This window comes from Ictidomys tridecemlineatus, chromosome 12 (genome assembly GCF_052094955.1).
Source record: "Ictidomys tridecemlineatus isolate mIctTri1 chromosome 12, mIctTri1.hap1, whole genome shotgun sequence".
Taxonomy (NCBI): Eukaryota; Metazoa; Chordata; class Mammalia; order Rodentia; family Sciuridae; genus Ictidomys; species Ictidomys tridecemlineatus.
In genome coordinates this window covers 84,301,645-84,325,218 of record NC_135488.1, presented here as the reverse complement: position 1 = coordinate 84,325,218, position 23,574 = coordinate 84,301,645, and the positions used below count along the sequence as shown (strand labels likewise).

The 23,574-nt window shown below is 34.8% G+C and overlaps 2 protein-coding genes across 4 annotated transcripts in view; one reads left to right on the top strand and one right to left on the bottom strand.

The window, feature by feature from the left end:
- Pigf (phosphatidylinositol glycan anchor biosynthesis class F) overlaps nucleotides 1-14,004 on the bottom strand; it is a 36,432-nt gene extending 22,428 nt beyond the window's left edge. For all 3 annotated transcript variants that reach the window (XM_078029266.1, XM_005324502.4, XM_040270960.2), the window contains exons 1-4: nucleotides 13,846-14,004; nucleotides 12,350-12,598; nucleotides 11,205-11,296; nucleotides 9,719-9,835 (exon numbers count right to left, since the gene is read on the bottom strand). In XM_078029266.1, the coding sequence (XP_077885392.1) occupies nucleotides 9,719-9,835; nucleotides 11,205-11,296; nucleotides 12,350-12,577 (437 nt within the window). In that variant the 5' untranslated portion in view covers nucleotides 12,578-12,598; nucleotides 13,846-14,004. The remainder of the gene's footprint in view (nucleotides 1-9,718; nucleotides 9,836-11,204; nucleotides 11,297-12,349; nucleotides 12,599-13,845) is intronic.
- A 40-nt stretch (nucleotides 14,005-14,044) lies between these two features.
- Cript (CXXC repeat containing interactor of PDZ3 domain) lies at nucleotides 14,045-23,574 on the top strand. Its single transcript, XM_005324500.5, has 5 exons — nucleotides 14,045-14,198; nucleotides 18,122-18,187; nucleotides 18,920-18,974; nucleotides 22,358-22,461; nucleotides 22,667-23,574. Exons 1-5 carry the CDS (start codon nucleotides 14,183-14,185, stop codon nucleotides 22,729-22,731), a joined length of 306 nt encoding a protein of 101 aa, XP_005324557.1. The 5' UTR covers nucleotides 14,045-14,182; the 3' UTR covers nucleotides 22,732-23,574.

The following is a 23,574-nucleotide window of genomic DNA, read 5'->3' as shown; positions in this document are numbered from 1 at the left end:
TACCTTCATGTTTCTTTATGATAGCATTCTTTTGTTCTCCTGGAATAACTTTACATTTACTTTAAGGAAAAATCTTGTTAAAATATTGTCACTTAATTCTATATTAAATGTCAAAAGTATCATAATTGATCCTTTATTCTTACAACATTGATTACCACAAAGCTTACAACTTCAAAGTTTTTATGTTTTCAGTCTTCATGATTTTTAAATTTCCTATAAATATGCAAATAAATACATTAAACAGCATAACACATTTATATTGACTCAATATTATGAGATGTCATGCCAATTCAAAATTGGCCTGTTCCTACTGAAATCTTATTTCAATATTGCAACGCTGAAAGAGCTAGCTTTAAATTTTAAAAACTACAAAACTCTACTGTATGTATTCTACTTAAACACAGTATAAATAATATTTAATAATATTTAAGTCTCTAAAATCTGCAATCAATACTTCAACATATTTAAAATACCTTCAAACCATAGCATGAGAATTTTTTAAATTAGAAATTAATTTCTGCTCTAAATTGTTTGGGGGTAAGAAAAAGAATGCATTATTCATCTATTTTGTATAACTTCCTTAAGTAACAATAGAATTCTTTGGAATTAAAGTTGAAGTTCAAGCCAGGCACAGTGGTGCATGCCAGAAATCCTAGTGGCTCGTGAGGCTAAGGCAGGAGGATTGGAGTTCAAAGCCAGTCTCATCAATGGTGAGGCGATAAGCAACTTGGTAAGACCCTGTCTCTAAATAAAATACAAAATAGGGCTGGGGATGTGGTTCAGTGGCCAAGTGCCCCTGAGTTCAATTCCTGATACCAAAAAAAAAAAAAAAAAAAAAGTTGAAGTTCTATATGAATAATGGTAACAACACAGTGGGACAAGTGCAATGCACCACACAATTAAATAGGTTTTGTATAAATTTTATATTATCATTACAGAACCATCAGATCTTCAATTTTTAAAATATTTTTTCATATAAGTGAACATTTAAACTGAAATAAATACACAAAAATAGTCATCTGGCCCTTGACAAAGGTGCCAAAAGCATACACTGGGGAAACAACTAATGCTAGGAAAACTGGATATCCATATGTAGAAGAATGAAACTAGATCCCTACCTCTCACCCTGCATAAAAATCAACTCAGAGTGGATCAAAGGCCTAGGAATTAGACCACAAACAATGAAACTGCTAGAAGAAACATAGGGGCAACACTCCAAACTTTGGCAACTACTTAATAAGACTCCTAAAGCTAAAGAAATAAAACCAAGAATCAATAGGTAGGACAGCATTAAATTAAAAACTTCTGTACAGCAAAAGAAATAATTAAGAGTGTGAGGACAAAGCCTACAGAATGAGAGAAAATCTTTGCCAGTTAGTCTTTTGATAGGGGCTTAATAACCCTAGTATATAAAGAACTAAAAAAAACTAATAAGCCACTCAATAATTGGACATAAGATCTAAAGAGTCACTTCTAAAAAGAAGAAATACAAATATTCAACAAATACATTTAAAAAAAAGGCTCAACATGCTTAGCAATCAGGGAGATACAAATCAAAACTACACTAAAAGCTCAACTTAGAATGACAATCATCGAGAATAAAAATAATGATAATTGCTCATGAGGATATGTGGAAAAAGGTACACTTGCACATTGTTGTTGGGACTGTAAATTAGTACAACCACTTTGAAAGCAAGACTAAGAATGGAATCACCATATAACCCAACTATCCCACTCCTTGATGTTTATCCAAAATAACTAAATCAGCCTACTATAGTGCTATAAACATCATACCAATGTTTATAGCGGCACAAGCCACAACAGCCAAGTTATGTAACCAACATAGGTGCCTACTAACAAACAAATGGATAAAAAAAATGTACATACATAATGGAGTTGTACTCAGTCAAAAAGAAGAAGGAAATTATGTCATTTGCAGGTAAATCGATAGAACTGCAGAACATCATGAAATAAGCCAGACTCAGAAAGGGTCAAATGTTTTCTCTGATATGTTGAAGCTAGAGGGAAAAAAAGAATAAAAAGGGGGGGAATCTCACAAAAATAGAAGGGCAATCAGTAAATAGAAATAAGGGGATGAAGGGGCAGGGAGGACAGGAGGGAAAGGGAAGAACAAGGAAATGAAGTTGACTAAATTATGCTACATGCATGTAAGAATATACCACAATTCATTCCAATTTTATATGTAACTATAATACATCAACTTAAAAAGTAAATAAATAGAAGGATGATCAAGACTAGCAGAAGGAGATGGGCAGAAGGAAGGGGGTAGTACTGAGGATTGAAACGGAGAAAACTATCTTATATGCATTCATGAATATGTCAAAATGAACTCCACTATTACATCTGACTGTAATACATACATTAAATTTTTAAATAAAAAAAAATTGAAAAATTTAAAGGGATGTTAGCGCTCTATCTGAAGTGTGAGGAGTAAAAATTTGTTCCCAGGATGTAGGCTCCCTATTTACCTCTCTTATTGTTTCTCTTGCTGAGAAAAAACTTTTTAGTTTGAGTAAGTCCCATTTGTTAATTCTAGTTATTAACTCTTGTGCTATGGGCGTCCTATTAAGGAATTTGGAGCCCGACCCCACAATATGTAGATCGGAGCCAACTTTTTCTTCTATCAGATGCAGAGTCTCTGATTTGATATCAAGGTCCTTGATCCATTTTGAGTTGACTTTTGTGCATGGTGAGAGAAAGGGATTCAGTTTCATTTTGTTGCATATGGATTTCCAGTTTTCCCAGCATCATTTGTTGAAGATGCTATCCTTCCTCCATTGCATGCTTTTAGCCCCTTTATCAAATATAAGAAAGTTGTAATTTTGTGGATTGGTCTCTGTGTCCTCTATTCTGTACCATTGGTCCACCCGCCTGTTTTGGTACCAGTACCATGCTGTTTTTGTTACTATTGCTCTGTTGTATAGTTTGAAATCTGGTATCGTTATACCTCCTGATTCACACTTCCTGCTTAGAATTGCTTTTGCTATTCTGGGTCTTTTGTTTTTCCATATGAATTTCATGATTGCTTTATCTATTTCTACAAGAAATGCTGTTGGGATTTTGATTGGCATTGCATTAAACCTATAGAGAACTTTGGGTAATATCGCCATTTTGATGATATTAGTTCTGCCTATCCATGAACAGGGTATATTTTTCCAGAGTATACAAAGAACTCAAAAAATTGAACAATAAGATAACAAATAACCCAATCAACAAATGGGCCAAGGACCTGAACAGACACTTCTCGGAGGAGGACATACAATCAATCAACAAGTACATGAAAAAATGCTCACCATCTCTAGCAGTCAGAGAAATATAAATCAAAACCATCCTAAGATACCATCTCACTCCAGTAAGATTGGCAGCCATTATGAAGTCAAACAACAACAAGTGCTGGCAAGGATGTGGGGAAAAGGGTACACTTGTACATTGCTGGTGGAACTGCAAATTGGTGTGGCCAATCTGGAAAGCAGTATGGAGATTCCTTGGAAAGCTGGGAATGGAACCACCATTTGACCCAGCTATTCCCCTTTTCGGACTATACCCAAAAGACCTAAAAGAGCATACAACAGGGACAAAGCTACATCGATGTTCATAGCAACACAATTCACAATAGCTAAACTTTGGAACCAAACTAGATGCCCTTCAATAGATGAATGGATTAAAAAAGTGGCATTTATACACAATGGAGTATTACACAGCACTAAAAAAAAATTACAAATTCATGGAATTTGCAGGGAAATGGATGGCATTAGAGCAGATTATGCTAAGTGAAGCTAGCCAATCCCTAAAACACAAATGCCAAATGTCTTCTTTGATATAAGGAGAGTAACTAAGAACAGAGCAGGGAGGAAGAGCATGAGGAAGAGATTAACATTAAACAGAGACGAGAGGTGGGAGGGAAAGGGAGAGAGAAGGGAAATTGCATGGAAATGGAAGGAGACCCTCATTGTTTTACAAAATTACATATAAGAGGTTGTGAGGGGGAAAGGGGAAAAAAAACAAGGGAGAGAACTGAACAACAGCAGGTGGGGTAGAGAGAGAAGATGGGAGGGGAGAGGAGGGGGGATAGTAGAGGATAGGAAAGGTAGCAGAATACAACAGTCACTAATATGGCATTATGTAAAAACGTGGATGTGTAACCGATGTGATTCTGCAATCTGTATTTGGGGTAAAAATGGGAGTTCACAACCCACTTGAATCAAATGTATGAAATATGATATGTCAAGAGCTTTGTAATGTTTTGAACAACCAATTAAAAAAAAGAAAAATTTAAAGGGAAAGAAAAATACCTGGCAATGCCAAATATTTGCAAGGAACTCTTATTCATTGCTGGTAGAAATGCAAAATAGTATGGCCAATTAGAACAACGATTTGGCAATTTCTTACAAAGGCAAATACAATCTTACCATACCAGCCAGCAATCGCACTCCTAGGTATTTATCCAATTGAGCTGAAAACTTATGTCCACACAAAATCTACACACATGTTTATAGCAGCTTTACTACAATAGCCAAGTCCTGGAAGCAGCCAGGATGTCAATAGGTAAATGGATAAGCAAACTATATTCCATACAATGGAATATTGTTCAGTGACAAAGAAATGAAATCTTGAGTCATGAAAAGACCTGAAGAAAACTTAAATGCATATTTCAATGAAAGAAGCTCTTCTTCAAAGGCTATATGCATACTATATGATTCCAATAAGATGCAATTTTGGAAAAGGAAAAGCTATACAGATAGTAAAAAGATCAGTGGGCCAAGTGTAGTGGTATACACCTGTAATCCCAGCTATTCAGGAGGCTGATGCAGGAGGACTGCAAGTTCAAGGCCAGCCTCGGCAACTTAACAAAATAAAAAAATAAGCAGAGCATGGTGGTTGCACACCTATAATCCCAGCAGCTCAGGAGGCTGAGATAGGAGGATCAAGAGTTCAAAGCCAGCCTCAGCAACTCTGCAAGGCCCTAAGCAACTCAGTGAGACCTTGTCTCTAAATAACATACAAAAAAGGGCTGGGGATGTGGCTCAGTAGTTAAGCATCCTTGGGTTCAATCCCTGGTACAAAAATAAATAAATAAATAAATAAAAAGAGTTGGGGTGTAGCTCAGTGTTAGAGCACTTGCCTAACATGTGGGAAGTCCTGGGGTTCAATCCCCAGTACAACAAAAAGTGATATATAGGTGAAGCACAGAGTATTTTTAGGTCAGAGAACCTATTCTGCATGGTACTGTAATAATGGATACATGACATGCATTTATAAAAATCCACAGAACTGTAAATGAACTTTAGTTAATAACAATGTATCAATATTGGTTCCTTAATTATAAAAAACATACCACACTAATGCATGACATTAATAGGGGAATCTGCCAGTGGAGGAAGTATATGGAAACTCTGAACTATCTGCTCAATTCTGTAAATCTACAACTGTACTAAAAAATAAAGTTCAGAATTTTTAAAAAGGTGAAGATTAAAGAAGGACACTCTAGGGACTGGGGTTGTGGCTCAGTGATAAGAGCACTTGCCTCCCACGTGTGAGGCCCTGGGTTCAATCCTCAGCACCACATATAAACAAACAAATAAAATAAAGGTATTGTGTCCATGTACAACTAAAAAAAATATTCTAAAGAAGGCTACTCTAAAGTTAAATAAGTTAATCTACCACATTAGTTATTTCCTAGATAATTAAATAATTGACATGTTTTCTATACTAAATTTTCCTGATAAAAGTGCTAAGAAGAAACTCAACTATCACTAGTTAAACTATTATGTATGGTGGAGACATGAAGACTGAGGCTTCTCTCTCACAACAAAGTTCAAATGAACTTCACACTAAATTAACTGAAAAAAAACATTACTCCTCTGTAGTTGTCTGTGGACTATTGTCCTTGGTCTGTTATCTGACCTAAGAAGTACTGAGACAAACCCATTAGGATTAGAAATATGACATATAAAGATGCTCCCTGACATTTGTTAATCCATTTGGCAAACATTTTTTGAGCACCTACATTGATTTCACTTTTTAGCTTACTCAGTTCTGACAATAACCCTGCTAAGCACATATTCGTTTTATTCCTAGTCATGTTATGCATGAGGACCTGTGAAGCTAAAGAGCTTGTCAAAGATCATTTAAGGGGGAGAGAATTGAACAACAGCAGAGGAGGTAGAGAGGGAAGATGGGAGGGGAGGGGAGGGGAGGGGGGATAGTAGGGGATAGGAAAGGTAGCAGAATACAACAGTCACTAATATGCCATTATGTAAAAATGTGAGTATGTAACAGAAGTGAGTCTGCAATATGTATTTGGGGAGTTCAAAACCCAATTGAGTCAAATGTATGAAAGATGATATATCATGAGTTCTGTAATGTTTTGAACAATCAATAAAAAAAAATGGAAAAAAAAAAAAGATCATTTAGCCATTGAATAGTGAAGGCCAGTAACACAGGGTATTATTAGGTCAGAGAACCTATTCTGCATGTTACTGTAATAATGAATACATGACATGCATTTATAATTATAAATATTTTTTAAAAAGATGCCACTTTTGGCCTTTAGTGTGGCCTTTTTTATGCATTTATAATTATATGCATTTATAATTTGTAATTTACATGCATTTATAAATATTTTTTTTAAAGATGCCACTTTTTTGCCACTGCTCTCCTTGGGCTGTTTGTTTCCTCCAAATCACACTTTCTTTTTTTTTAAAAAAAAGGCCATTCTGAAGTCTGACTCCTAATTATTAAGAGTCATCTAACTTGTATATGGTATATCAGATGATCTAGACTCAAGTCTTAGTTATATCAGTTATTTGCTATCACTTATTAGTTTTCCAGCACATGTATAAAACAATGAAAATATTTTATGGCATTTCTCGATTGCTCTGAGAAATGCCATAAAATTCATGAAAATGCTTTAAAAGTTACTAAAATATTTTCATATTCTTACCATTTCATGTCATGTCCTATATGATATTAAATGTTTTATATTACAAATTGATTATTTTTAGCACAGTCCTAGCTACTGAATTGTTCTCTGATCGTATGTTGGAAATTTTGGAAGGATAACTTTTGCAGTCTACCAAAGCTTAGGTAGCACCCAAAAATCCTGTAGATACACTGGTGTATTTATTCCCCCCTACCAACTTTTTACATAGGACGGTAGCGTCCCATGCACATTTTTTAAAAATATATTTTTAGTTGTTGACAGACCTTTATTTTATTTATTTGTATGTGGTGCTGAGAATCGAACCCATTGCCTCACACATGCTAGGCAAGCGCTCCACCACTGAGCCACAACCCCAGTGCCCCCCAATGCATATTTTTAACTGCACTGTTTTTCTACTTAACATAGAGTAAATAAACAAAAAATTGAGAGAGAATGTGTAGGACAGTATGTATTTGTGCTGTGTAATATTTCAAGGTGTGCATTAAATGCTATTTAACGGTACCCTTTTCTAATGGACATTTAGGCTATTTTTAATGCCACAGCGAGTAATCTTATGCACTCAACATTTTGTAGATGTGCAAGTATAACTACTGAATAAAGTCCCAGAAGAAGAATTGCTGGGTCAAAGATGTTCATTTGAAATTTTTATAAATGTTACCGAATTGTACTTCACAGAGTCTGAACCAATTTACTCTCCAGAGAGTTTGACACTTGCTTCTCCATATTCCTAACATATGTTTTCCAGGCTAGCCTCAAATTTGTGGGTTTAAGGGATCCTCTTGTCTCAGCCTCCTGACCAGCTGGGACTATTAGCGAATACTATCATGCTCGAGCTTCAATGCTATTTTTTAAAAAGTCAATTCCCAGCAACCTCAGTTTACTAAATATATCAAGTCTTACCCATCCACATCTGGTGTTAACTTTGGCTCAGATTTCCAACAACCATTCTTCACCACTTCACAGTAACTCACAAGGGACAATTCTTCCCATATCTACTTTCAAAGGCAAACTTCAAATCTTTTCTTAAGAAAAGAGCTATATTTGATTTGATGCAATATTTATGTATTTTGTAACTATTTAACATGTGTAAAATGGTGCTACCATTTTCATTAAGTTCATATCTTCATTCATGCCTGTAATCCCAGCAACTCAGGAGGCTGAGGCAGGAGGATTGCAAGTTCAAAGAAAGCCCTGAAACTTAGTAAGGCCCTAAGCAACTCAGTGAGACCCTTTCTCAAAATAAAACACAAAAAAGGCCTGAGGACATAGCTAAGTGGTTAACAGCCCTTGGGTTCAATCCCTGGTACCAATAAAAAAAGTTTATATCTTCTCTTTATGTGTCACTGGCAAAGTGTTACATCCCTAGCCCCATCTTTCTCACAAGGTTTGTGATTTTTATTGTCCAATTTTGCTAAACTCAGTGATTTTTATGGACAAATACACCCTTTTATACCAGAACTAACTGTAAAAAATCAAATGACAATATCCTCTCCAAATACATCTATTAATTATTAGAAAAATTCAAAGCTTGATAAATCAACAATACAAACCAATAAGATTTCAACCACTTTTCACTGTTTAAAAACTGCAAACTAAGAAGTTAAAAGAAATTAATTTCAAATGCTAAGATAATAATGTGGAAAGACATTTTCAGTTGTTACACTTTTGTTTTCTGGAGTTTTTAATGAATACAAGATAGTTCTTAAGAAAAAAAACACAGTCATTTCCCAAGGACTAAGGCAGTAATTTATGGAACCAAACTACTCAGCATGCATACCCTGCTCTCCTTGGGCTTCTTGTTTCCTCCAAATCACACAAAAATACCAATTTCAATTCAGTTTTCATCCATTCCCCTTGCACAAGGTATCTTTTCTTCTTGGTCTCATCAAATCATTTATTCCCCTCACCAACTCCATTCTTCCCTATCCCTCTGAGTTCCTACAGCCCTGATTTTTGTTCAATTACATAGTTTTAGTTTCATACTATTTGTTCATTTCATTCTTATCCCTTGAATGTGCAAGCTCCTCAAGGGGGAAAAAATCTTCCTAATATTTTGAAATCCATACAGAGCTTAGCATGTGGAGCAGAGTAAGTGCTCAAGAAGTTTTTGCTGCTAGGTAACAAACAAGACAAAATTACAGGTACCAAAATATCTTCTGGTTTTCTTAGTTAGAACTCCACCACCTCTGGTATTTCAATGTCTTTGAAGAAGCTAAAATTTTAACTTGGCTCTGCTGAAAATATTTATGGTTGCTAAGGAAATAAAATCTGTTCAATCTACACTCCAATATTTTATCACGACAAAGGCCAAACAAGAAATTCTTGTTATTACACGAAACATTTTTATAAGTAGGCATTTGCATATTATGCAATATATGTAAGCAATTTTATTTTGAAGCACTTTATCATAATGTCAAATTATCCCAGTGGTTTTTAAAGTTTTCTTTTGGTAGCAGAAAAAAATTTTTTTCTTTTTCCAAACAAAAAGCATAGTAGAATTCTACCATATGGAAAAAAACCCAAAAAATATATCTTGCTAATGTGGTGGGAGAGGGCTGTAGTCTGCCTGCTTGGGTCCCTCTCAAACCATCTCTGCCTCCATTCCCCAAATGCATTGGCCCCTTCTGGCATCTTTGAGAACCACACAGTGCTGAGAAACATTCATGGAATAATCAGCAAACTGCCAAGAACAGAAAAACAATTCTTAATTTTTAAAAAAATTACTAATCAGTAAAATATAAAATTAAAACTTACCCATTTCTACTGAAAACTCTTAGCCATGCTTTGATGTTTGGTCCTAACAAACATAAACAAGGTACGGTAGTAAAAGTAGACAAAAGAACCGCAAATGAAAATGTTTCCAACACCAACCTAAAACAAACAAACAAGCAAGCAAAACTTCATTAATTTCTTAAAAAGTGTTAAAGATACACATATACATACATACAAAATCTTTATCACATGAACATATTTAATATAAAAATATTTTCTGATATTTTGAAAAGTTACATGAGTCCCATCAAAATGACTATAAATAATCTTACTGCTAAAATACAAACTTTAAAAGCCAATCTAGGAAATATCTAGTTTTAATGATAAATGTCAAAAATGTGAAAAACCCTAAGATTCATACTGAAACTTCCATTTCTGGATGTTAGCTTTCTTCCTCAACAGTCTCTAGAATTTTCTCTACAACCAATGATTCAACTCTTATTTCTAGTTTGTGCTGGGTCAGGCAAATGCTATCATGTCTGATGACAAAGATCTTGTCCTCTCTCTGAAAAAAGAATAAATCTGTTAGTTTAATATATATATAAGCGGAGTGCAGTGGCACATGCCTGTAATCCCAGCAACTCAGGAGGCTGAAGCAGAAGGACAGAAAGTTCAAAGTCAGACTCAGCAAAGTGAGGCACTAAACAACTCTGTGAGACCCTGTCTCTAAATAAAATATAAAACAGGGCTGGAAATGTGGCTCAGTGGTCAAGTGCCCCTGAGTTCAATCCCTGGTACTGCCTCCCCCCCAAAATATGTATATATACAGTTATATATAAATATATATATAACTATTTACATGGTTATAGATGTGTGTATATGTATGTGTTTATATATATATATATATATATATATATATATAAAAGTAATTTCATCATGATCATTAATCACTGCTAAAGTTTTCCAAACTGTAATAAACATTATGTAAGAAATATTTATTAATCTCCACTGATTTGAAATTCGTTAGTTTTTAAAAAGTATTGAGTTTAATTTGACCTATAAATATTAGCTTATTAACTATTTTAATATAAAAACTTATTGACTTTCCTTGGGAAAACAAACTCTTTCAACTAATTCAGAATCACATTTGTTAAGAACTGATATGTTATAACTAACTTACACATATCATGACAGTGAGTTCCCTTAGAGGTCTAAAAGAGACACATTAGCATATTAATACTAATTAGTGTTTTAAATATACATACACACACAGTTCCTCACCTGCCCTTCCTCCTCCCAACATGTATTTGGGCAACAGAGGCTAAATAATAGAAGCATTTAATGAACTAAGTTATGAATTGTTATTCTACTTTTTAAAATACAGTAGAATACAATACTAAAGAAGAAAAATTATGTTTTTTCCTGCCTTGATTCATTAATCACACCACAGTTTTTCTATTATTGCCAACAGAGTTAACATATTAAGTTTTTTAAAATATGAAGTTAAAAGTAAAAATTTCAAACTTACTCTATTAGTGGTGCTCCATATAGAACAAAAATCACATGAAAGGAAAAGCAAGACATAAGAAAGTAGATACAACATTTCAAAATTCTGGTTACCTAAAAAAGAAATGAATAATTTGAAGACTCAAGAGACTGACAAAGGACAAATTCTTCCATTTTATCTACAAATACAACTTTTTCCCATAATGTGTGAAATAGCTTAATGTTCTAAAAGGTAAATACCATGCACACCCACATTCTACCCACCCGTGAGTCAAATGGATTTCTGTTTCTGTAATATGTATTGAGCTATGCTATTAATCCATATTTATGAAATACTTGTTGATAACAGAGTGCTAGAATATAAAATACACACAGTACTTGTTATATAATAATACATGAAATCACTGCAGAAAATAACTTTTTGTTTTTTCATTTTAAAACAAAACTCCTGGGACAACTGCAACACAAAAACAAAATACTATATAATTTTCTAAGCCACATTCATATTACTGTATGAATCATATGAAAAAAGACCTGAACATCTACAAATAGCACACGTAGGACTCACTTGATTTGGAACTTAAGAAGGTATAATTATAAAATACACATTAAGCTTTTAAAACCATATGGCAGTAAATATGTTAAATTAAATTACCTAATAGAGAGCTTATATATGATATTGAATGTTAAGTGAGAACTTTATTAAAGTAATAGTCAAACATAGTGAATATTTCAGAAAATTGATCCTCATATCTGAAAACTGTTTAGTCAAGGAAGACCATGTTTGAAACAACAGTTACCACAGTGAATTCTTCTGTAATTTTTGAAAAGCCCACTTTCTTTCAGAAATGTAAAAGTAAATGAAAATGAACTGCAATGTCTTTAAAAAATAAGGTTTCAAGGCAGCCATATGTACTTATCTTCAATGGTGATGTAAAACAATGGATTATACAAGCTCACAGTGATATAATATCCACTGAAGAAGTCATAATTTCACAATGAATGCACAGTAAGGATCTATCAAACATAGTGGGTACAGCAAGCAACAAGCTACTGATTTGAAAAAAAAATCAGATTTCTTTACATGCTAACGAGGACAAATACTTTATTCTTTCATTAAAAGAAACACAACTTCCATCCAAAACTTGCTTAAGAAGTAAGCCTTACCTTATGTGATAATGAATTTCTTTTAGAAGATATATTTGGTTTCACTACCAAATATAATACTAGATTGACAGCAGTTACAAAAACAGAACAGATGCACAACCACATCAAGTGTGTTTCCAATATTGAGAAGTTTTCCAAGAATACTGATGGAATGAAGATGCTTAGGATAATTGAAAATATGCACAAAAGATGGGCATACAGTAGTCTCTTGATATCTGTATCTTTCATGGTGTTTTCCTTGGTGGCTATCTAATAAAAAACGAATTAAGAAATATTTAATATTTAAGAAAAACATGTAAATGATTTTCCCATTGTTCTACATGTTTCAACCTCCAAAATAAGCAATGAGCTATTTACTGTGTTTAAATACATATATTTAAATTACAGAGAGCTTATGTATTATATTGACTAGTATTAAATGAGGACTTTATATTAAGTATTTGTCAATAGGTTACACTGTGGTGAACATCCCAGAAAAAAAAAAAAAAAAAAAAAAAAGCATCCCGGAAAAACCTGGGATTTGTCCTAATGGTTCTCATTTAATTCACACAAATCATTTTTCAAAGGCGCATACTTTACTGATAAGGAAACAGGATGAACTAGTTAGGTGCCAGATACAAGGTTTCACACGCTAGTCATTTCAACTCCTAGCCTCTTTAATATGATGATACACACCAGGGTTTGGGAAAACAATGGATGGTAAAATGGGACAAAAAAGTTTCTTCAAGATTCTACGCCTCCACTGATGGCGGGTAGGGCAGGGGAGAAATCAGGAAACTCCTGTGTAAACAGACTCCTTCTGGGCCACCCTTGGAATCCCAGCTACCATTTGCAGATGTGGACCCAAAAGAGTGAACAGTTGTGTACAACGAATCAAAATGCATTCTGCTGTCATATATACCGAATTAGAATAAATAAAGAAAAAAAAATAAAAGAGCGATCATTAAGCACCCAGGCTCAGAGGCTTGCTGGATGGAGTCGGTGAAATGTGCACCCTTCCTGTCACCGGCACTGTCAGGCCTGGGAGTGCCTCCGAGCACGCCTTCCATCGCGAGGCCGCCGCCTCCGCGCCACGAGCTGACCCGACCCAGGTCTACAGGTGTGGCAGCGGAGAAAGCGCTTCTGAGCTATCCCAGAGCAGCCTTCGTGGGGATGCTGGACCTTCAGCAGTAGACCCACCTCAGGCTGGGTCGCTCGGGACACTACCCCAGCCTCAGCCGGCCGGCTTATAAACAGAGATAAATTAATGGAGGGGCAACAATCTAAAAATACAGGCGCTGGACACAAGGGAAAACTGAAGGACAGAGACAGAAACTCGGATTCGAAAGAGGGTCGCTTATCAGAGCAGTCCTTGGGTCACGCCGGAAGGGTGGCGCTCAAGCGGCCGGCCGCCGAGGGCAGGCCGGATCGCGGAGGTTGGCGGCCACTCCAGCAGTTGGCGGGGTGATGTGCAGCCGCGAGAGGTGAGTGTGCCGGGGGCGTCCAGCAGGGCTTACCTAACTGTCCCGCCCGCAGAGGGGAAGGGGAGGCACTGCCTCCCACTGTCAGGTGCGACGGGCTGCCATTGACCCTCGCGCAGGCGCCGGACCCGGAGGTGGAGACCCAGGGCCACACAGCCAATCGCAGACGGGAGTGGGTGGAGTCAATAGGAAGCCCCACCCACCTGCTCGCGTTTATTCCTCCCGCGGTTTTCCAGGTGTAGAGTAGGCGGGAATCGAGGGCTTAGAGACGGAAGTAGGTTGACGTAGCCGGAAGGGGACTCCTACTCCGGCGGTAGTGTTGATGTTTTTGAGTTGCTGCTGCTTCTGCGACTGAGGAACCGTAGACAGAAGGATGGTGTGCGAAAAATGTGAGTTAAGGACCCGCTTCTGAGGAGGAGCAGGCTAGGAAAACCTGACTGGATTTTATTGGGAACTTGGCTGAATCTGTTTTCTCACGGGGCTCCGAGTCTAACCTTTGTCCTCTTGCGGTGCCCCTCCCCAGAGTCCGTTTAGTCCTATTTATTTTGTGTTCAGAGTGGTCTCTGTTCTGCACCTCTATTTCCGTTTCCTCCCCCTACCCACGAATCTCATCCATTTCAGCTTGTTGACTAGCGCCCTCAGGCTTCAAACGAACCTTCAAAATCGCTTCAGTGGCATCGGGAGTTGCAAGATACAGCAAGGAAGAATCCCGGATGCTCAGTTGACAGCAACGAATGATTTTTTAGTACTAAGTGCCCCGTGCAATAGTTGAGACGGCTCTGTGTGCTGTTTTTAACTTCAGTAAGTGCCTTGTGCCGTACAGTATTTAATTTAAAAATTGAATACCTGAAATTTAAATTTAGCTGGGCATCCTCTATTTTATTTGGTAACCCACAGTCAGCATCCAGTCCAATGTCATATAAACGCTTGGCATGAATCCCTACAGCACTGGGACAGGGGAGCCGGGAAGTCTCACCATCTTCAAAGAAGACTATGTTTTTGTTTTGTTTTGTTTTGTTTTGTTTTGTTATTGGGGGAGGTTACTGGGGATTATACTCAGGGGCGCTCGACCACTAAGCCCCATCCCCAGCCCTATTTTGTATTTTATTAGAGACAGGGTCTTACTGAGTTGCTTAGCGCCTCGCCATTGCTGAGGCTGGCTTTGAACTCGTGATCCTCCTGCCTCAGCCTCCCTAGCTGCTGGGATATTAGGCGGGCGCTGCCATCCCTTGCTTTTGGAAAGGTCTTTCCCCCTGTAGTTAACCACTCATGATTCTATTGCAAACTGTTTGAGATTTTTAGAAAAGATTGGATTTTTTAATCTTGCAATCTGTTTATGTTTAAAAACAGCTTTCATATCTCCAAGTCTCTGTTTCCTCAGGCTAGATATATCTGGCTTTTTTGTGACAAAGTTTCAACTCCTCTTATTATGCCATTTACTGTCTAATGAACATGATCCATTTTGTTGATATCTCCTCAGTAGGTAAAACTTGAGACATAGAAACCCATGGTTTTCAGTTTTGTATTAAAGAATGTCTCAGATGAACCACTTTTAATATTTCTTGGACCTCATTTTCTCACCTGAAAAACATAATTTATGTCATTTTGTGAAAATTAAATAACTTAGATAATGTCTAATACAAAATGGTAAGCTTAATATGTACTCAAAAACTGATTATTTCTATCATAACCTATTCCTTGTGTATGTGGCATTCAGAATTAAACTGCACCATTCTGTGTGGACATAGTGGAGATAACACTTTCCTCTCTTTAGATTACATACCGTATACAATTATCATCTTACATTAAAATTTAAAGCCCAGACACAGTGACGTATGCCTGTAATCCCATCAATTTAGGAGGCTGAGGCAGGAGAATCGAAAGCTTAAAGCCAGCCTTAGCAATTTAGTGAGGACCTAAGCAACTTAATGATACCCTGTCTCAAAATAAAAAATAAAAGGGACTTCAGTGGTTAAGTACCCCTGGGTTCAATCCTCAACACCAAAAAAATTTTTTTAAATAAAAATAACTGATGTAATTAATACACCCTACAATTCACCCATTTAAAATGTGGTTTTTAGTATACTTGCAGAGTTGTGCAATCATTACCACAATTTTACAACATTTTCATCACCCCTCACATCATGCTTTTTGGCATTGATACCTTTACTGCACTCTTAAGCAGTTTTGGGGGGGGGGTTGTGTGTTAGATTTAATGTGGCTTAAATGTCTTTAGATTTTATTCCTGCTCTGGTGTCTTTTATGTTGTAGAGTTTTTAAATATTTTTTTGTAATTTTTGTCAGTTTTATAATTTTTATTTGAGGAGATAAGAATTCTGCCTGGTTTTATTTGTTTATAAATCTTTTTATACTGTAAGTACTTTGTCCCAAAGGAAATTAAGAATCTTGGGGAATTTTTGAGAGTTAATTTCTCAAGGCACATAAAATTTTTGAGAATCCAAGATCCAGAGCAGTTATTGAAATAAAATTGATATATTTTATTCTAGAGTATGATGTGTGTTATGAAGGTCATTCCCTCTTATTACTACTTTCTACCTCTCTGCTTTTCTGAAAAGTCTAACATTCCATTGTTTTTGATCTCTCAATCAGTTCGTTCCACTCACCCTATAAGTAAACTTAGATTTCTTTCATACATTAAACAAAACAAAACAAAACTACACTTTTTAGCTTTCCCTTTTACATTCTTAACTGACTCTTTCCTGGTACCTTAATTTTTTTAAAGACTTGGTTTTGTTTATTGTCTTCACATTTTCAGAATTATTTCTTAGCACTTTACAAACTGACTTTCTACAAAACACTGAAATAACTTTCAGAAGTTTTTCAGTGATCTCCTTATCACCAAGTTCAAGAGCTTTTTTGGGGGGATTCTTATTTTATTCTCCAACGTGTTTGACTTCAAGTAGCATATCCATTTTAATGAATGTCTACTTCACATCTCTAGCCTGACTTTGTTCATTCTTATGCAGGAAGAAATAATCCTGGCTATTTTGGAGTCTCACATTCAGGACTCTTTCCAATAAAGCCCCAGCATATCTCTCTAGCCTCATATTCACTGACCCTTACCCTCTTCACACTTGAGCCAGCCAAACTACTTCTGTGTTCGTGTGTACCCTGAACTTTCCATGCCTTTCCTTAGGATGCATCCTTTTTCTAGTTTAACTTCATCCTCTTGCTTCCTTTTTCACCATCCCATTTCCATATATTGAAACCCTCTCTGTAATATTCTCCACAAAGCATTCCTGAGCTTCCCATAATCAGGGTTATTTCTTCCTGCATGGAATTTCTCTTACTACTTTAGTACTTAATTTATTTTAGCTCACAATTATACTTTTTATTTTCTAGCTTATATTTTGGGTTGAAGTGTTCTTAACTATTTGGAAGTCTCTGGTCCCCTGAGACTCTGGTGAAAGATATAGACGTTTACTGAGAAAATATATATATAAATGTATCAGTTGCAAAAATTTAAAAAGTCAAAATTGTAAAAAAAAAAAGAAAATATATATATACACATAAAAGGTGTGTGTGTGTGTGTGTACCTTTTGTGTATATATTTTTTTCTAGTAAAGATCTATATCTTTCCTACACACACACACACCACAAACACAAACTTTACTTTGTTCATTTATCTCCTAATGTATGCCTGTGGAACTCAAATTAAGGACTGCTGTTAAAGAAACTAATGAACTTAATTAAATATAAGTTACCTGAAATGTAGAGCTTTGTCCAATTCATGATTTATTTTTCTCAGCACTTTGTGTAGTGGCTTGTAGATCATAGATGCTTATTTAGTAAATGTCTACGAAATGAGTTGATTTATCAAATTTCTTTAAAGTATAAATAAACAGTGAAAGTCTATTATAACCATCTTGTTCTTGGGTGCAGTGGAGTCCACCAGTAATCCCAGTGACTCTGGAAATTCTAATGGCTGGGGAGGCTGAGACAGGAGTATGGCGAGTTCAAAGCCAGCTTCAGCAATAGCGAGGCACTAAGCAACTCAGTGAGACCCTGTCTCTAAGTAAAATACAAAATTTTACTTAGAGGGGATGTGACTCAGTGGTTGAGTGCCCCTGAGCTCAGAAAGAAAAAAGAAACATCTTGTTAGTTTACAAATTTTACTAAGGGTCAGTTATCTATTGGCTACAATTGATATCTTGAATCTCAATTTACTGGCCTTTACCATTCACAGACTCCTACTATACTATGACTTTTGTTAACATTGTGACCCTTAGGCATGATGTAGAATATTTATTAAATAGTAAATTCTACTTTCATTTTTATTATCTTGTAACAGGTGAAAAGAAACTTGGTACTGTTATCACTCCAGATACGTGGAAAGATGGTGCAAGGAATACCACAGGTATTTTTTTCTTTTAGAAAATAGAAATTGAATCAAGTACTTCCTATGAATATGTTTTTAGCTTTTACATTATTTGTAATATGAAATGTTATGTGTTTAGTATATTTCATCTGTTGAACACTAAAGAATACTGGGTCCCTCAATAATTTAATATCTTTTCATTTAGTTCTCTGAGTTATATGTATAGAATAATATAGTAAGCAAGAGATAGCAAAATTATCAAGTGATTTTCAAATGATGATTTCATCTCAGTTTTATATTTAATTTCCCCCTTTCACCTAGTTTTAATATTTTTTAACAAATTTAAACTGTTTTCATCTTTATTATCATTAAATGCATGTAGTGAAATATATTTTCAAAGAGAAGGAAAAGAAGTACTTTCACTGTATTCAAGGTCTATGACACCATAGTAGAAACTTATAGATTCTGTAGTAGACAGAGAAAATGGAGAACCTTCTAAAGGTACTACTTTGATTAAGAAATAAAATTATTGCATTTTATATAAGTTTTCAGTTTCCTTAATAGTTGTTTTCTTTTTAAATAGTGTCTTAAGAACTTGGCTATTAAATAAGTATTTTAAAAATTTAGATATAGGCCATTCTATTGATAAGAGGTCAAAGAATGAACTTTTAAATTAATTATTATTAATTTATTTTATTCTAATTATTATTAGATATTATATGTAAAATGCATAGAAATAACTCACTAAAACATATGTATATTTTGATACAGAAAGTGGTGGAAGAAAGTTGAATGAAAATAAAGCTTTGACTTCAAAAAAAGCAAGGTAGGTAAGATCATACATAGAGGAGCTGTAAATTTCCACACTCTTTTACTATTATACCTATTGAAGTAAATATGTCATCCATCACTCCATTATGGTAAAACAGAGTTAGGGAGTTCTTGGTATCCAGAGACAAGATAGCTGCTCTAATCTGCTAGTTTCACTGTATCTTTACTGTATCAATATATTAAGATATTAGTGCTACTTCTTTTATATAATTTTATCAGAAAATATGACCTTTTTATCTACTTCTTAATTATCCAAAGATCATAAGAATTAGGGAAATGTGGAAAGATCATAACCTTTTGAGCTAGAACTAAATTTGAGTGTAGGTTCTATCACTGTCCTGCCCTGTGACCTTAAGTTAAAACATTTTCTTAACCTTTCTGAACTTTTACTTTTCTATTAGAGAATGGGCATAAAAATATCTCCTATCTTTAAAAAAATTTTTTTTTGACATTATGCTTTATTATATCCAATTTTAAAAATTCCATGAACTCTTCCAGGTGCCACCATTTGCTTGCTTCAAGTCAGAAGTTTTCAGAGGCCTTATCTGGATACTTTCTGAATATCCTTCAGTTCTATTCTCTCCTACACCCATTCTAGTTATGCTTTCATCCCCACCACAACCTTAAAGCTGCTTATCAGGGTCAGAAATGACATTTAAAGCTAAGAACCATTTAACCATTATTCTTATCTTACTTCATAAACCCATTAAGTTCCAAGTTTTCAATTCTAATTCAATTTCAATTTTAATTGAATATTTCAGTTAAATTGACAAGATGGATTAAGGTGGTTGGGAATCATAATCTAGCCATTATATATTTTTTATTATCATTAAGAACCAAAAGTACATTGTCCTATAAATAGGATATTGAGACAATATGAATATCTTTTTTATATTTATAAAACATTCTATAACACTTAGAGAAAATATATCTGGTATATTGGGACAAAATGGGTTAATAACTCTTTTCTGGCAACACTTTATTCTCTTGGCTTTTGAAATACCCCATTCTCATGGTTTTCCTTTCAACTCTTGCTATTCTTTCTCAATTGAGTAACTCAGGACTCAGTATTAATAGTTGTTTCCCCCATTTATAAATTTATAATCTATCCTAGCATGACTTCAGTTCTTTGGCAATTGCTTACCTGAATCACCTAATTTGATGTCTAACAGAGAGCCTCTTTTTTCTTCAGTCTTCTCATCATAAACTGCCCAATTCAGTCGTTCAAGCCTCTTTACCCCCAATTTGCATATCCATCAGCAAGTCCTGTGGATCTGCCTCTAAAATATAACTCGAATCTGTTTCTGTCCATTTCACTGTTACTGTACTATTCCGAACCACTATATTTCTTGCTTACATACCGAAATAATACTCTAGCTATCATCCTGCCTTTTCTCTCATTTTCTGCAGTTGTCTTATAGTAATCATAATGGTCTTGTAATTTCTTTGCTTAAAATTCTCTAATCATTTTCTTTTTCATGTAGAATAGAATCTAAGTTCCCTACCATGTTCTTAAAGGGTGCTCCATGATGTGACCTCTCCCTCACTCTGGACTTTCTGTTGTACCTCATTTCTCTTCATTTATCATATACCATTCTCATTCGATATTACAAGCCCACTCCCATCTAAAAAGGTTTGTACTGCTGCTCCTTCCTTTGCTCCTTTCTCAAAACTTACATATTTGTTTCTTGAGTCGAAGGTGAAATGTCACCTCCTCACAGATGGGTCCGTAATCAGCATCTAAACTAGTCTTTGCTCTTTCCCTACATCTCCACTACAGTATTCTGTTGAATTTTCTTAATAAGAGTCATTACTGCTTGAAAAACACTTGTTTTATTGGATTATCTGTTACTACTTATTATTCATCACTTCCCACTAGCATATCAGTTTGGTGAGAGCAAAGACTTTATTTGCTAAGTGAATAGATATTTTTTGACATTATCCCAAAGATTAGAAATAATAAAAATAATAAAGCTTTTCCTACATACAATATCTGGCACATGCTGGGTACTTATTAAATAATTAATACAAAACAACACAGTAGACTTACTCTTCAGTACAGCATCAAACTCTGTATAGTTGATCAACTTATTAGTGTGTACTAGGATCAATTTCTCTTGACTTAAGCTATTTGCTTAGATTGTATAGTTTTATATACTTTCCTTTATGATCCCAAATTTAACTCTATTATCATTAAAAAGTAGCTATTACTTTTTGGAATGTGTACCACTATATTGCATTGAATCTACACTAGCATTATTTATGAGGTGCATCATTACTTTAATAAAGAAAAAACACTGCCAAGTAATTGTAAGATTTCAGAGATTAAAATATGTATTTAGAATTATAAAATACAATTTTTTTAAAAAGTAATCTCTAGGTGTACAGGTCAAAACAAAGAGCTTATTGAAAAGAAGAATAATGTCTGTCTTGTGAGGAGTAAAATAATAATCTTCTGGGTTTGGAAAAGTTAACCTCTGAAAATTAGCTGTTGGGCTGTACCCTAGAAAAAAGCACCAGCATCTAGGACACTGTGTGAGGATTTATAAAAAATCATTTTGTAGTTAGAGAAGCAGTTATAAATCAAAGTATTTCTTGTCAATTTAAGAGGAACTATTTCTTCTAAGGTTATTCTGCACTCCAGTCACTATTTTTATACAGAAGAAGCCCTGTTATCCAAAGGTATTAGGCCAGTTAATTGAAAATGTCAATCAAAGCAGGCAATCATTAAAAGATACCCATACGTTATTGGTAAGTTTAGGTGCATATAACTTATTTATTTATACGTTACTTATTTATAAGTATAGATGAATTCATCCATCATTTGGTGTTGAGAAAAGACCTTTGGAGTATGATTCTTCTGACAAGTTCTACATCATCTACCTCACATAAGTCATAACTGAATTTTTTTTTTTTTTTGTATTTTTAGATTAGAGCAAAAATTGACACTTGGAAAATGTGGAGCCCTTTCACTTACGATTTCCCCCAGTTTTAACAGTTGTTTACTCATACCTACTTTCATAGCAAAGTTAATGGTTCACATATATCCAGTCATCCTAAAGTACATACTTGGTTTTTATGGAATCAATCACTCCTTTGTATTCACATTTTATCAGTTTTCATAATATTTATGTCACACAAATAGAATGACAAATTTGACAGAACCACATTTGAGAATAAATACAGCTCTTCCTAAGCATACAGCTTACATAGAAGGAGCAGAGATATTAGACCATAGTCATCCAGGAGAGGTCTGCCTGTCAGCTATAGAATCTGAGAGAAGGAATGATGAGCATGAATTAATCCTGCATATTGCTTAAGCAAGTTGAAAGTTTCTATTGTAACATACAATTTTCTTTCTTTAAAATCAAACTCTAGATTTGATCCATATGGAAAGAATAAGTTCTCCACTTGCAGAATTTGTAAAAGTTCTGTGCACCAACCAGGTTCTCATTACTGCCAGGGCTGTGCCTACAAAAAGGGTAAGTTTTTTAAAATACCATTTTTCTATTCCTAACCTACTTCATGACAAAATAGAACTTAAAGCATGTTCATGATTAAAAGTAGATATTTATTTTTCAATTTTCTGATGCTGGTAAATAATATTTTAAGCTTCAGGATTAATGGTAAATAATCCATTCAGTTGGTATTATGATTTGATTGCTTACATGTTTTCTTTTGTTTCAGGCATCTGTGCAATGTGTGGAAAAAAGGTTTTGGATACCAAAAACTACAAGCAAACATCTGTGTAGATGTATTGATGAAGTTACTGGCTTTCTGTGATTTTTCTTTTCTGCTTTGAATTTTCAAGGCATAAATAGATGTTCAACTTAAAAATAACCTATTTCAGGACAGTGATTAAGTTTTAGCCAGGAAAGTTGATCAGTATTCATTCTTTTGCTCTCAAAATGTTCTAAACAGCAAAAATGTAACTAATATGTTCCTTTAAGTGGTTATTTTTCTTATGAGCATTTTTTAACTAAAGTGGCAAATTTAATGAAAAAGTATTTCTGAGTTCTGTATGCACTTTTTAACTTAACATTGTTTTATCTTAACCCTCCATCTACTCTTATTTATAGATATTTTAAAAGTGAGGAGATTATTGATACTTTGCCTTGAACTTGGCATCCAGAATGAGAATTCATACCTCATTCCCTTACTGATGGCATAGTTCTTAAGAGTCAGCAGTCCCTTAATGAATTGTAGTTTCAGAGGATATTTAAATATTTCAGGCCACTTGATTGCTGAATAGTTCCTTAGTAATTAATTCAGACCCAAATCAAAGACAAGTTGGATTTGTGATTTTAAAAAAAATTGTTTTTGAAGTCAAAGTGCCAGTTCCTTTCATATGTGAACAAGAATACAAGGAGTACCTGTGTGTCTATATGAATACACTGGTTTTCCGAAAACATATTACACATATTAATCGCTTGAATTCAAATTGATGTGAAAGCTATGAGAACGGTGTTCATCCATGTTGATGTGTATTGAACATGAATCCCCCCTCCTTTGGAAAAGCTCTTTGAAGCAGATAACAAACTTTCTTTTTTTAACCTCCTTCCCACCCCTCAAAGAAATAAATAGAACAAAGCAAA

Bases quoted from the DNA above. Each gene is read 5' to 3' on its own strand.
- Cript (XM_005324500.5), top strand. The intron at 18,188-18,919 runs GTATTTTTTTCT...ATTTTGATACAG, and splicing joins TGGTGCAAGGAATACCACAG to AAAGTGGTGGAAGAAAGTTG. The intron at 18,975-22,357 runs GTAGGTAAGATC...ATCAAACTCTAG, and splicing joins TTGACTTCAAAAAAAGCAAG to ATTTGATCCATATGGAAAGA.